The 15,694-nt window shown below is 33.4% G+C and overlaps 2 protein-coding genes across 2 annotated transcripts; both read right to left on the reverse strand.

Annotated features, from left to right (window-relative positions):
- Nucleotides 1–10,728: 10,728 nt before the first annotated feature.
- On the reverse strand, nucleotides 10,729–12,914 carry LOC132205023 (integumentary mucin C.1-like). Its single transcript, XM_059633837.1, has 3 exons — nucleotides 12,817–12,914; nucleotides 12,232–12,721; nucleotides 10,729–11,674 (listed from the first exon to the last, which is right to left on the reverse strand). The coding sequence occupies exons 1-3, from the start codon at nucleotides 12,838–12,840 to the stop codon at nucleotides 11,253–11,255; spliced, it is 936 nt and encodes a 311-aa protein (XP_059489820.1). The 5' UTR covers nucleotides 12,841–12,914; the 3' UTR covers nucleotides 10,729–11,252.
- A 934-nt stretch (nucleotides 12,915–13,848) lies between these two features.
- LOC132205093 (mucin-2-like) lies at nucleotides 13,849–15,318 on the reverse strand. Its single transcript, XM_059633961.1, has 3 exons — nucleotides 15,207–15,318; nucleotides 14,847–15,129; nucleotides 13,849–14,586 (listed from the first exon to the last, which is right to left on the reverse strand). Exons 1-3 carry the CDS (start codon nucleotides 15,228–15,230, stop codon nucleotides 14,072–14,074), a joined length of 822 nt encoding a protein of 273 aa, XP_059489944.1. The 5' UTR covers nucleotides 15,231–15,318; the 3' UTR covers nucleotides 13,849–14,071.
- Nucleotides 15,319–15,694: the final 376 nt, after the last annotated feature.

The following is a 15,694-nucleotide window of genomic DNA, read 5'->3' on the forward strand; positions in this document are numbered from 1 at the left end:
TATATATAAATCCATTCGGTAGAAATAACATTGCTCTATTAAAGAGACGACGATTTTACAGATACTGACACAGGCCGCCAGATTGGCGGTTAGTCCTAAAATAAAGCGATGACTTTAAAATATTTCAAAATATTCGTTTTTTATTAATTAATATATTCGGTAGAAAGACCATTGCCCTATACAAGAGACGATTATTTTACTAATAATCACAAAGGCCGCCAGATTGGCGGTTAGTCCTAATATAAAGCGATGACTTTAAATTATTTCAAAATCATTGATTGTTATTAATTAATTCATATGGTAGTAAGAACATTGCTCTATTAAAGAGACGACGATTTTACAGATACTTAAACAGGCCGCCAGATTGGCGGTTAGTCCTAAAATAAAGCGATGACTTTATATTAGTTCAAAATATTCGTTTGTTATATATAAATCCATTCGGTAGAAATAACATTGCTCTATTAAAGAGACGACGATTTTACAGATACTGACACAGGCCGCCAGATTGGCGGTTAGTCCTAAAATAAAGCTATGACTTTATATTATTTCAAAATATTCGATTGTTATTAATTAATCCATACGGTGTAGTAAGAAAATTGCTCTATTAAAAAGACGACTATTTTACAGATACTGACACAGGCCGCCAGATTGGCGGTTAGTCCTAAAATAAAGCGATGACTTTAAAATATTTCAAAATATTAGTTTTTTATTAATTAATACATTCGGTAGAAAGAACATTGCCCTATACAAGAGACGATTATTTCACTAATAATCACAAAGGCCGCCAGATTGGCGGTTAGTCCTAATATAAAGCGATGACTTTAAATTATTTCAAAATCATCGATCTTTATTAATTAATCCATATGGTAGTAAGAACATTGCTCTATTAAAGAGACGACGATTATACAGATACTTTCACAGGCCGCCAGATTGGCGGTTAGTCCTAAAATAAAGCGATGACTATAAAATATTTCAAAATATTCGTCTTTTATTAATTAATTCATTCGGTAGAAAGAACATTGCCCTATACAAGAGACGATTTTTTTACTAATAATCACAAAGGCCGCCAGATTGGCGGTTAGTCCTAATATATAGCGATGACTTTAAATTATTTCAAAATCATCGATTGTTATTAATTAATTCATATGGTAGTTAGAAAATTGCTCTATTAAAGAGACGACGATTATACAGATACTTACACAGGCCGCCAGATTGGCGGTTAGTCCTAAAATAAAGTGATGACTTTAAATTATTTCAAAATATTCGATTGTTATTTTTTAATCCATCCGCAGAAAGAACATTGCCCTATACAAGAGACGATTATTTTACTAATAATCACAAAGGCCGCCAGATTGGCGGTTAGTCCTAAAATAAAGCGATGACTTTATATTATTTCAAAATATTCGTTTGTTATATATAAATCCATTCGGTAGAAATAACATTGCTCTATTAAAGAGACGACGATTTTACAGATACTGACACAGGCCGCCAGATTGGCGGTTAATCCTAAAATAAAGCGATGACTTTAAAATATTTCCAAATATTCGTTTTTTATTAATTAATATATTCGGTAGAAAGACCATTGCCCTATACAAGAGACGATTATTTTACTAATAATCACAAAGGCCGCCAGATTGGCGGTTAATCCTAATATAAAGCGATGACTTTAAATTATTTCAAAATCATTGATTGTTATTAATTAATTCATATGGTAGTAAGAACATTGCTCTATTAAAGAGACGACGATTTTACAGATACTTAAACAGGCCGCCAGATTGGCGGTTAGTCCTAAAATAAAGCGATGACTTTAAATTATTTCAAAATATTCGTTTGTTATATATAAATCCATTCGGTAGAAATAACATTGCTCTATTAAAGAGACGACGATTTTACAGATACTGACACAGGCCGCCAGATTGGCGGTTAGTCCTAAAATAAAGCTATGACTTTATATTATTTCAAAATATTCGATTGTTATTAATTAATCCATACGGTGTAGTAAGAAAATTGCTCTATTAAAAAGACGACTATTTTACAGATACTGACACAGGCCGCCAGATTGGCGGTTAGTCCTAAAATAAAGCGATGACTTTAAAATATTTCAAAATATTAGTTTTTTATTAATTAATACATTCGGTAGAAAGAACATTGCCCTATACAAGAGACGATTATTTCACTAATAATCACAAAGGCCGCCAGATTGGCGGTTAGTCCTAATATAAAGCGATGACTTTAAATTATTTCAAAATCATCGATCTTTATTAATTAATCCATATGGTAGTAAGAACATTGCTCTATTAAAGAGACGACGATTATACAGATACTTTCACAGGCCGCCAGATTGGCGGTTAGTCCTAAAATAAAGCGATGACTATAAAATATTTCAAAATATTCGTCTTTTATTAATTAATTCATTCGGTAGAAAGAACATTGCCCTATACAAGAGACGATTTTTTTACTAATAATCACAAAGGCCGCCAGATTGGCGGTTAGTCCTAATATATAGCGATGACTTTAAATTATTTCAAAATCATCGATTGTTATTAATTAATTCATATGGTAGTTAGAAAATTGCTCTATTAAAGAGACGACGATTATACAGATACTTACACAGGCCGCCAGATTGGCGGTTAGTCCTAAAATAAAGTGATGACTTTAAATTATTTCAAAATATTCGATTGTTATTTTTTAATCCATCCGCAGAAAGAACATTGCCCTATACAAGAGACGATTATTTTACTAATAATCACAAAGGCCGCCAGATTGGCGGTTAGTCCTAAAATAAAGCGATGACTTTATATTATTTCAAAATATTCGTTTGTTATATATAAATCCATTCGGTAGAAATAACATTGCTCTATTAAAGAGACGACGATTTTACAGATACTGACACAGGCCGCCAGATTGGCGGTTAATCCTAAAATAAAGCGATGACTTTAAAATATTTCCAAATATTCGTTTTTTATTAATTAATATATTCGGTAGAAAGACCATTGCCCTATACAAGAGACGATTATTTTACTAATAATCACAAAGGCCGCCAGATTGGCGGTTAATCCTAATATAAAGCGATGACTTTAAATTATTTCAAAATCATTGATTGTTATTAATTAATTCATATGGTAGTAAGAACATTGCTCTATTAAAGAGACGACGATTTTACAGATACTTAAACAGGCCGCCAGATTGGCGGTTAGTCCTAAAATAAAGCGATGACTTTAAATTATTTCAAAATATTCGTTTGTTATATATAAATCCATTCGGTAGAAATAACATTGCTCTATTAAAGAGACGACGATTTTACAGATACTGACACAGGCCGCCAGATTGGCGGTTAGTCCTAAAATAAAGCTATGACTTTATATTATTTCAAAATATTCGATTGTTATTAATTAATCCATACGGTGTAGTAAGAAAATTGCTCTATTAAAAAGACGACTATTTTACAGATACTGACACAGGCCGCCAGATTGGCGGTTAGTCCTAAAATAAAGCGATGACTTTAAAATATTTCAAAATATTCGTTTTTTATTAATTAATACATTCGGTAGAAAGAACATTGCCCTATACAAGAGACGATTATTTCACTAATAATCACAAAGGCCGCCAGATTGGCGGTTAGTCCTAATATAAAGCGATGACTTTAAATTATTTCAAAATCATCGATCTTTATTAATTAATCCATATGGTAGTAAGAACATTGCTCTATTAAAGAGACGACGATTATACAGATACTTTCACAGGCCGCCAGATTGGCGGTTAGTCCTAAAATAAAGCGATGACTATAAAATATTTCAAAATATTCGTCTTTTATTAATTAATTCATTCGGTAGAAAGAACATTGCCCTATACAAGAGACGATTTTTTTACTAATAATCACAAAGGCCGCCAGATTGACGGTTAGTCCTAATATATAGCGATGACTTTAAATTATTTCAAAATCATCGATTGTTATTAATTAATTCATATGGTAGTTAGAACATTGCTCTATTAAAGAGACGACGATTATACAGATACTTACACAGGCCGCCAGATTGGCGGTTAGTCCTAAAATAAAGTGATGACTTTAAATTATTTCAAAATATTCGATTGTTATTTTTTAATCCATCCGCAGAAAGAACATTGCCCTATACAAGAGACGATTATTTTACTAATAATCACAAAGGCCGCCAGATTGGCGGTTAGTCCTAAAATAAAGCGATGACTTTATATTATTTCAAAATATTCGTTTGTTATATATAAATCCATTCGGTAGAAATAACATTGCTCTATTAAAGAGACGACGATTTTACAGATACTGACACAGGCCGCCAGATTGGCGGTTAGTCCTAAAATAAAGCGATGACTTTAAAATATTTCAAAATATTCGTTTTTTATTAATTAATATATTCGGTAGAAAGACCATTGCCCTATACAAGAGACGATTATTTTACTAATAATCACAAAGGCCGCCAGATTGGCGGTTAATCCTAATATAAAGCGATGACTTTAAATTATTTCAAAATCATTGATTGTTATTAATTAATTCATATGGTAGTAAGAACATTGCTCTATTAAAGAGACGACGATTTTACAGATACTTAAACAGGCCGCCAGATTGGCGGTTAGTCCTAAAATAAAGCGATGACTTTATATTATTTCAAAATATTCGTTTTTTATTAATTAATACATTCGGTAGAAAGAACATTGCCCTATACAAGAGACGATTATTTCACTAATAATCACAAAGGCCGCCAGATTGGCGGTTAGTCCTAATATAAAGTGATGACTTTAAATTATTTCAAAATCATCGATCTTTATTAATTAATCCATATGGTAGTAAGAACATTGCTCTATTAAAGAGACGACGATTATACAGATACTTACACAGGCCGCCAGATTGGCGGTTAGTCCTAAAATAAAGTGATGACTTTAAATTATTTCAAAATATTCGATTGTTATTTTTTAATCCATCCGCAGAAAGAACATTGCCCTATACAAGAGACGATTATTTTACTAATAATCACAAAGGCCGCCAGATTGGCGGTTAGTCCTAAAATAAAGCGATGACTTTATATTATTTCAAAATATTCGTTTGTTATATATAAATCCATTCGGTAGAAATAACATTGCTCTATTAAAGAGACGACGATTTTACAGATACTGACACAGGCCGCCAGATTGGCGGTTAGTCCTAAAATAAAGCGATGACTTTAAAATATTTCAAAATATTCGTTTTTTATTAATTAATATATTCGGTAGAAAGACCATTGCCCTATACAAGAGACGATTATTTTACTAATAATCACAAAGGCCGCCAGATTGGCGGTTAGTCCTAAAATAAAGCGATGACTTTATATTATTTCAAAATATTCGTTTGTTATATATAAATCCATTCGGTAGAAATAACATTGCTCTATTAAAGAAACGACGATTTTACAGATACTGACACAGGCCGCCAGATTGGCGGTTAGTCCTAAAATAAAGCGATGACTTTAAAATATTTCAAAATATTCGTTTTTTATTAATTAATATATTCGGTAGAAAGACCATTGCCCTATACAAGAGACGATTATTTTACTAATAATCACAAAGGCCGCCAGATTGGCGGTTAATCCTAATATAAAGCGATGACTTAAAATTATTTCAAAATCTTCGATTGTTATTAATTAATCCATATGGTAGTAAGAACATTGCTCTAGTAATGAGACGACGATTTTACAGATACTAACACAGGCCGCCAGATTGGCGGTTAGTCCTAAAATAAAGTGATGATTTTAAAATATTTCAAAATATCCATTTTTTATTAATTAATCCATTCGGTAGAAAGACCATTGCCCTATAAAAGAGACGATTATTTTACTAATAATCACAAAGGCCGCCAGATTGGCGGTTAGTCCTAATATAAAGCGATGACTTAAAATTATTTCAAAATCTTCGATTGTTATTAATTAATCCATATGGTAGTAAGAACATTGCTCTAGTAATGAGACGACGATTTTACAGATAGTAACACAGGCCGCCAGATTGGCGGTTAGTCCTAAAATAAAGCGATGACTTTATAATATTTCAAAATATTCGATTGTTATTAATTAATCCATACGGTAGTAAGAAAATAGCGCTATTAAAAAGACGACGAATTTACAGATACTGACACAGGCCGCCAGATTGGCGGTTAGTCCTAAAATAAAGCGATGACTTTAAATTATTTCAAAATATTCGTTTGTTGTTTTTTAGTCCTTTCGCAGAAAGAACATTGGTCTATTAAAGAGACGACGATTTTACAGATACTGACACAGGCCGCCAGATTGGCGGTTAGTCCTAAAATAAAGCGATGACTTTATATTATTTAAAATTATTCGATTGTTATTAATTAATCCAAATGGTGATAAGAAAATTGCTCTATTAAAAAGTCGACGATTTTACAGATACTGACACAGGCCGCCAGATTGGCGGTTAGTCCTAAAATAAAGCGATGACTTTAAAATATTTCAAAATATTCGTTTTTTATTAATTAATACATTCGGTAGAAAGAACATTGCCCTATACAAGAGACGATTACTATACTAATAATCACAAAGGACGCCAGATTGGCGGTTAGTCCTAAAAAAAGTGATGACGTTAAATTATTTCAAAATATTCGATTGTTGTTTTTTAGTCCTTTCGCAGAAAGAACATTGGTCTATTAAAGAGACGACGATTTTACAGATACTGACACAGGCCGCCAGATTGGCGGTTAGTCCTAAAATAAAGCGATGACTTTAAAATATTTCAAAATATTCGTTTTTTATTAATTAATACATTCGGTAGAAAGACCATTGCCCTATACAAGAGACGATTATTTTACTAATAATCACAAAGGCCGCCAGATTGGTGGTTAGTCCTAATATAAAGCGATGACTTAAAATTATTTCAAAATCATCGATTGTTATTAATTAATTCATATGGTAGTTAGAACATTGCTCTATTAAAGAGACGACGATTATACAGATACTTTCACAGGCCGCCAGATTGGCGGTTAGTCCTAAAATAAAGCGATGACTATAAAATATTTCAAAATATTCGTTTTTTATTAATTAATACATTCGGTAGAAAGAACATTGCCCTATACAAGAGACGATTTTTTTACTAATAATCACAAAGGCCGCCAGATTGGCGGTTAGTCCTAATATAAAGCGATGACTTTAAATTATTTCAAAATCATCGATTGTTATTAATTAATTCATATGGTAGTTAGAACATTGCTCTATTAAAGAGACGACGATTATTCAGATACTTACACAGGCCGCCAGATTGGCGGTTAGTCCTAAAATAAAGTGATGACTTTAAATTATTTCAAAATATTCGGTTGTTATTTTTTAATCCATCCGCAGAAAGAACATTGCCCTATACAAGAGACGATTATTTTACTAATAATCACAAAGGCCGCCAGATTGGCGGTTAGTCCTAAAATAAAGCGATGACTTTATATTATTTCAAAATATTCGTTTGTTATATATAAATCCATTCGGTAGAAATAACATTGCTCTATTAAAGAGACGACGATTTTACAGATACTGACACAGGCCGCCAGATTGGCGGTTAGTCCTAAAATAAAGCGATGACTTTAAAATATTTCAAAATATTCGTTTTTTATTAATTAATATATTCGGTAGAAAGACCATTGCCCTATACAAGAGACGATTATTTTACTAATAATCACAAAGGCCGCCAGATTGGCGGTTAGTCCTAATATAAAGCGATGACTTTAAATTATTTCAAAATCATTGATTGTTATTAATTAATTCATATGGTAGTAAGAACATTGCTCTATTAAAGAGACGACGATTTTACAGATACTGACACAGGCCGCCAGATTGGCGGTTAGTCCTAAAATAAAGTGATGACTTTAAATTATTTCAAAATATTCGATTGTTATATTTTAATCCATCCGCAGAAAGAACATTGCTCTATAAAAGAGACGATGATTTTACAACTACTGACACTGGCCGCCAGATTGGCGGTTAGTCCTAAAATAAAGCGATGACTTTATATTATTTCAAAATATTCGTTTGTTATATATAAATCCATTCGGTAGAAATAACATTGCTCTATTAAAGAGACGACGATTTTACAGATACTGACACAGGCCGCCAGATTGGCGGTTAGTCCTAAAATAAAGCTATGACTTTATATTAATTCAAGATATTCGATTGTTATTAATTAATCCATACGGTGTAGTAAGAAAATTGCTCTATTAAAAAGACGACTATTTTACAAATACTGACACAGGCCACCAGATTGGCGGTTAGTCCTAAAATAAAGCGATGACTTTAAAATATTTCAAAATATTCGTTTTTTATTAATTAATACATTCGGTAGAAAGAACATTGCCCTATACAAGAGACGATTATTTCACTAATAATCACAAAGGCCACCAGATTGGCGGTTAGTCCTAATATAAAGCGATGACTTTAAATTATTTCAAAATCATCGATCTTTATTAATTAATCCATATGGTAGTAAGAACATTGCTCTATTAAAGAGACGACGATTTTACAGATACTTACACAGGCCGCCAGATTGGCGGTTAGTCCTAAAATAAAGTGATGATTTTAAAATATTTCAAAATATTCATTTTTTATTAATTAATCCATTCGGTAGAAAGACCATTGCCCTATACAAGAGACGATTATTTTACTAATAATCACAAAGGCCGCCAGATTGGCGGTTAGTCCTAATATAAAGCGATGACTTAAAATTATTTCAAAATCTTCGATTGTTATTAATTAATCCATATGGTAGTAAGAACATTGCTCTAGTAATGAGACGACGATTTTACAGATACTAACACAGGCCGCCAGATTGGCGGTTAGTCCTAAAATAAAGTGATGATTTTAAAATATTTCAAAATATCCATTTTTTATTAATTAATCCATTCGGTAGAAAGACCATTGCCCTATACAAGAGACGATTATTTTACTAATAATCACAAAGGCCGCCAGATTGGCGGTTAGTCCTAATATAAAGCGATGACTTAAAATTATTTCAAAATCTTCGATTGTTATTAATTAATCCATATGGTAGTAAGAACATTGCTCTAGTAATGAGACGACGATTTTACAGATAGTAACACAGGCCGCCAGATTGGCGGTTAGTCCTAAAATAAAGCGATGACTTTATAATATTTCAAAATATTCGATTGTTATTAATTAATCCATACGGTAGTAAGAAAATAGCGCTATTAAAAAGACGACGAATTTACAGATACTGACACAGGCCGCCAGATTGGCGGTTAGTCCTAAAATAAAGCGATGACTTTAAATTATTTCAAAATATTCGTTTGTTGTTTTTTAGTCCTTTCGCAGAAAGAACATTGGTCTATTAAAGAGACGACGATTTTACAGATACTGACACAGGCCGCCAGATTGGCGGTTAGTCCTAAAATAAAGCGATGACTTTATATTATTTAAAAATATTCGATTGTTATTAATTAATCCATATGGTGATAAGAAAATTGCTCTATTAAAAAGTCGACGATTTTACAGATACTGACACAGGCCGCCAGATTGGCGGTTAGTCCTAAAATAAAGCGATGACTTTAAAATATTTCAAAATATTCGTTTTTTATTAATTAATACATTCGGTAGAAAGAACATTGCCCTATACAAGAGACGATTATTATACTAATAATCACAAAGGACGCCAGATTGGCGGTTAGTCCTAAAAAAAGTGATGACTTTAAATTATTTCAAAATATTCGATTGTTGTTTTTTAGTCCTTTCGCAGAAAGAACATTGGTCTATTAAAGAGACGACGATTTTACAGATACTGACACAGGCCGCCAGATTGGCGGTTAGTCCTAAAATAAAGCGATGACTTTAAAATATTTCAAAATATTCGTTTTTTATTAATTAATACATTCGGTAGAAAGAACATTGCCCTATACAAGAGACGATTATTTTACTAATTATCACAAAGGCCGCCAGATTGGCGGTTAGTCCTAATATAAAGCGATGACTTTAAATTATTGCAAAATCATCGATTGTTATTTATTAATCCATATGGTAGTAAGAACATTGCTCTATTAAAGAGACGACGATTTTACAGATACCTACCCAGGCCGTCAGATTGGCGGTTAGTCCTAAAATAAAGTGATGACTTTAAATTTTTTCAAAATATTCGATTTTTATTTTTTAATCCATCCGCAGAAAGAACATTGCTCTATTAAAGAGACGATGATTTTACAGATACTGACACAGGCAGCCAGATTGGCGGTTAGTCCTGAATTTAAGCGATGACGTTAAAATATTTCAAAATATTCGTTTTTTATTAATTAATCCATTCGGTAGAAAGAATATTGCCCTATACAAGAGACTTGATTATACATTATACTTATAATCACAAAGGCCGCCAGATTGGCGGTTAGTCCTAAAATAAAGTGATGACTTTAAATTATTTCAAAATATTCGATTGTAATTTTTTAGTCCTTTCGCAGATAGAACATTGCTCTATTAAAGAGACGACGATTTTACAGATACTTACACAGGCCGCCAGATTGGTCGTTAGTCCTGAAATAAACCCTCCTCCTCAATAGAATTTAGACAATGTAGAGGATGAAAGAATCTTCTGTTTTCTGTAAGCGATACTTTATCATTAAACTATTCCTGAAAATCACTCACAAACAGTATTTTCAAAATAAATGTTAATAAGTTGAAGAGTTGACTCAAAATGCAATAATTAGAAATTAAAAAAATAAAATTAAACTGATTGTATTTAATAAATTAACTTTTATTATTATTTCAATCTTAAATATGTAAGTGATGCGTGGACCAACACTTTCTCATTAAAAATTGTATGGCCCGACGCAAAAAATTGCCTAAACGCGTTCAAAACTAATAATGAAGACAATGAGATGCTAACTGCAGCAGTCGGGTTTTTTATTGAGTTTAATACTAACAACAGAGGAGGTGCCTTTACTACAACTCTGAGGATTTTTGCGGTCGTTGCAAAGTAACTTTTACCTAATTCACAACATATTGAGAAAACTGCAAATACAAAATCAGAGACATAGTGAATAACCCCTAGTATTCCTATCCGTCTCAGCATGTACAACCATATTGGCAAAATAAATTAAATATTTTAAGGATGTATAAATATAATACAATATATACTAGCGAGCGGAATTATATAAGATATGAAGTGCTACTAAACTTGATTAAAAAATTATTCAAACTTTTCTATTTCATCAAGTTTAGAAGAAAGCACTCAGGTTTTAAAGAATGAAAAAATCTTTAATTATCAGGCCTTGATCCACAATTAACATTTATTCTGCAACGGCCTGTGCCTGCGTCATATCGAAGTTGGAATGGACACCGCATTTTCCTGGGAGTTCTGTTGAAGAATCCGCACTTGTAGAAACTCCTGCAGCTGGTGGAATCCACGATTTTGTGTTTGCCGGCGCACAACGGCACCACCGGTGCAGTTGTTGGAAGGGTCATGGTCGTGGGCACATTTGGTGCTGGGGTGATTGTGGGCGTTGTTGTGGGTAGGGTTGAGGGTAGGGTTGAGGGTAGGGTTGTTAAGCTTGGGTCACATCCAGCCAGCGCCGGCGTCCCGCAAACTCGAGTGCGGTTGTTGAAATGCTGACCAGCGGGGCACGTATCAACGTAAGGGATTGCGTTAATTGCATGACAGCTATAGTAAACATCGCAAGCTGCAAGGAGAATCATGAAAATTAATGTTATATAATAAAATTTTAGTCACTTTTTCAAATAAGTGTCTTTTTGTATTTGATAAATCAGGAAACGTTTTTGTATATTGTTAACAGCAAAGTTTGTGAATTATTTAACGTGGCGTGATGTCAGGTACCAGGTGTGTGTTAAATAGGCAATTTTGAGAATTTGCATATGTAAATGCTTCTAAATTATTTGTCTTCATCTTTTTAGGGCAATTAACCAAATGTGCAGAAATTCATTCAAATTGGTTGACCCTTTGCAAAAAGTGGGTCTATTTAAAATAAAAATACTGCCGTACTAATATGAAAAGGCCAATTTTTAACTGTATTTCAAAAAATTTTGAATTTCAAAAAGAAAAAAAATAACCTTCTTTCTAATTATCAGCCATAAAAAGATTCTCGCTTTTGGGAGCGCGAGTGACATGAGTATTAATTAAGTAACAACCAGTGACATATAATAAATTTAATTTGAAGGCAATGAACCTTAAGCGCGGATTTTTTATAGCTATAATTTTTAACATTGTGTAATTTTTTACCAGGATATCCAACACCAACTATTCCAGGAGCTCGGCATGACAGACTTAAACAAGGACTTAAGCCAGGAATATCAGTTGGAGGGACGAACGGCGGTGCTGTATTTGATGCGATCTGCCTAGCTACCCTAGCTGCTCTGGATCTCGAGAAATTTAATAAGATTCGGCCACCAGGGGCAGGTTCAGTGGTTGTGGACTCCGTGGTAGTTGTGGTCGGCGTGGTTGTTGAGGTCGGCGTGGTAGTTGTGGTCGTTCCGGTAGTTGTTGTGGGCGGCACGGTTGTTTTTGGTGTAATTGGAAGTGGAGCTGTCCCAGTGGTTACAGTGTCGACGCAGAAGGTAGATGCCGGACAGTGAAACAGAGCCAAGTTTTCGCCAGCTGGAAAAACGCCGTCTGCAGGACAACGCGTGTAGGATTTACGATGGATGTCGCATGTTACTTGATTCGGGGTGCAAAAGCTTTGTGCTGCGGAATATCGCACTGCCACCAGAACCTGCAACAATTATTGAAATTTAGGAGAAACCCGCATTACAGTCAAATTGTATCAGTTTCGCTAATTAAATAATATTAATATCCATAATTTCCCACTGCTAGGATAAGTGATGTCTGCATAATGTTTCAAGCATTTGACTCCCACAAGTTTTGATAGGAAAGTGCGACTCTGGTCTTATTTGGCAAGTCTTTTTTATACTGAGGGAAGTGTACATGCAAACATCATAAGAAGATACCGTTTAATTTATTTGCACACACCAAATTGCAATTATTAACATGCGCATGCTCTAATTTTTCATTAATTGTTTTTGCTCTAGATTGCTTGCATACGCGCTCTCAACTTCTAAGAAAAATTTTTATTTATTCATTACGATTAAAATGGTGTTAAATTCACATTTGTGCCACTTAAATTTAGAATGTATTGAAAGGAAAGAATTGCGTCGCGCGTACTATAGAGGTTTCCGAGGTATTTGATGTCGACTTTGAATATTTATGTATTAATATTGTAATTCTTATTATTTTTTTTTTATCAATACTTTATACTAATATTTTTTTAACTCTCTTCACTTTGACTTTAGAGCTCCTGAGAACACGTTTTTTTAATTGTGAGAGTCAATATTTTAAAGCCATTTGCAAAATATTCTATGATTAAAAGCTGTAAAAATAAAACTATTTTATTTATCACGTAATACTCTTATTAGCTATGATTATTTCGAGCTCATAAAAATATATCAATATATTGGCAAAATAAATTAATTATTTTAAGGGTGCATAAATATACTAGCGGATTACTATAAGATATGAGTGCTATATACTAAACTTGATTAAATAATGATTCAAAGATTTCTATTTAATCTAGTTTCGAAGAAAGCACTCAGGTTTAATAAAGAATTAAAAAATCTTTCATTGTCAGTAGGCCACGATCCACAATTTACATTTATTCAAATCGCAATTCTCAAAATGCTCTAATTTTTCTTTTTTCGTATTTGCTCTAGATTGCTTGCAAACGCGCTCTCCACTTCAAAGAATAATAATTATATTAAATTATTATAAAATTAACTTTATTTTTTGTTTATTAAATTATATCTTTGTTTTTTTTCTGAGCGGAAAAATAAACAAATGATTTGTTAACTGCAATGTACTTTTATTGATAAATAAACACAATTATCTATTTGCTATGGAATAAATTAACACATATGTTCAACGTGCCTTAATGTTTTAGAGTGGATTTCCATAAGACCTGAGGATGCTATTAAACTTGATTAAATAAATAGATTTATTTAAATATAATTTTCAAAGATTTGGTTAGATTATTTTGAACAACCCAAGAGTATTTTTTTTTTCAAATTCGTTAATTATCAGGCCTCGATCCACAGTTAACATTCCTTCTGCAACGACCTGAGCCTGTGTCATATCGAAGTTGGAATGGGCACCGCATTTTCCTGGGGCGTTGATTGAAGAATCCGCACTTGTAGAAACTCCTGCAGCTGGTGGAATCCACAATTCTTCCTATGCCGGCGCACATGGGCACTACCGGTGTAGGTGTAGGGGTCTGAGTTGCGGTTGGGGTGGCTGTGGCGGTTTGGGTCTGAGTGGCTCCAGTTACTGTAGCGGAGGTCGGGGTTCCAGTTACTGTAGGGGCGGTCGGGGTTCCAGTTACTGTAGGGGCGGTTGGGGTTCCAGTTACTGTTGGGGTCATGGTTGGTGTCATTGTTGGAGTAGGGGTTGGCAAGTTTGGATCGCATCCAGCAAGCTCTGGTGCCACGCACTCTCGAGTGCTGCTTCTGAAGTGCTGACCAGTGGGACATGTGTTGACGGAAGAGGGGATGGTGCTACCTTGTGCACAAGTATAGAAAACATCGCACGCTGAAAGAAAAAAATGAATATAATGTATGTTTGCCACAGAAAGTAAGATTTATTTCTGATTTTTTTTTATACGTATAAGATTTCTACAAAAAGGGAATATTTAGTTTTTAAATAATTATATAAATAATGATTTTAACTATTAGCATAGCATGAATCAAAATATCAATATCCACATTACTATGATGGCATCTTGGGTTTGCAGAATATAGCAGCCTATTTGTAACGTGTATTAAAAACCAATTAAACAATACTGAGTTTACCTGGAGGTCCTGAACCAAATATTCCTGCTGCGCTGCATGTAACTCTTAAACAAGGAGACATCCCAGAATTATCAGCTGGTGTTTCTGTGGGTGCTAATCCATTGGTAACAGTAGCAACGCAATAGGACATCATAGGAGTCGTAGGACATGTGTACATCGGAGTCATAGTTGGAAACATTCCGTCTGCGGGACAACGAACGTATTGTGTACGAGCACTGTTGCATGTTACTTGATTTGGGGTACAAAAAATTTGTGCTGTGGAATATCGCACCAGCAGCACAACCTGCAACAATTAAACATTTGAAGAAATTCAAAATGGACAAACAGACACAAAATTTACTATTAAAAAATATATCTCACCGTTAGGATGATTAATTTTTGCATGGTGCTCCTCAAGCGTTTGACTTCCACAAGTTGCTAGGAAAATGTGATTGCAATTCTGAATAGGCGAGACCTTTTATAGCTAGAAGAGGTGTCTCTTCAAATACAAGATATCATTGAATTTATTTGCAAACACCAAGTTGCGAATCACGACCTGCTCCAATTTTCCCATTATTTGGTTTGGCCTCTTGTTTGCTATTACCCATCCAACCGCGCTCCCCACACGTGAATATGATTGTTTTATCTATTAGCTACAGCTCCGATAGTCCGAGTAATTTTAATTTTTATAATAAATAATTATTACACATTTTACCTCATAATTTTTTTGAAAATAATATAAAGCTTAATTTTTTTAACAATTTTACTATAAATTTCAGTCAAAATTTTGGATAGTACTATAATATTAATTTTTTGTATTACATTCCATATATGAGAAGAACCCTTTCTGAAAATTGGAAGGCTTCGTG

This window comes from Neocloeon triangulifer, unplaced genomic scaffold, assembly GCF_031216515.1.
Source record: "Neocloeon triangulifer isolate White Clay Creek 2 clone unplaced genomic scaffold, ASM3121651v1 ptg000002l, whole genome shotgun sequence".
In the NCBI taxonomy this organism is placed as follows: Eukaryota; Metazoa; Arthropoda; class Insecta; order Ephemeroptera; family Baetidae; genus Neocloeon; species Neocloeon triangulifer.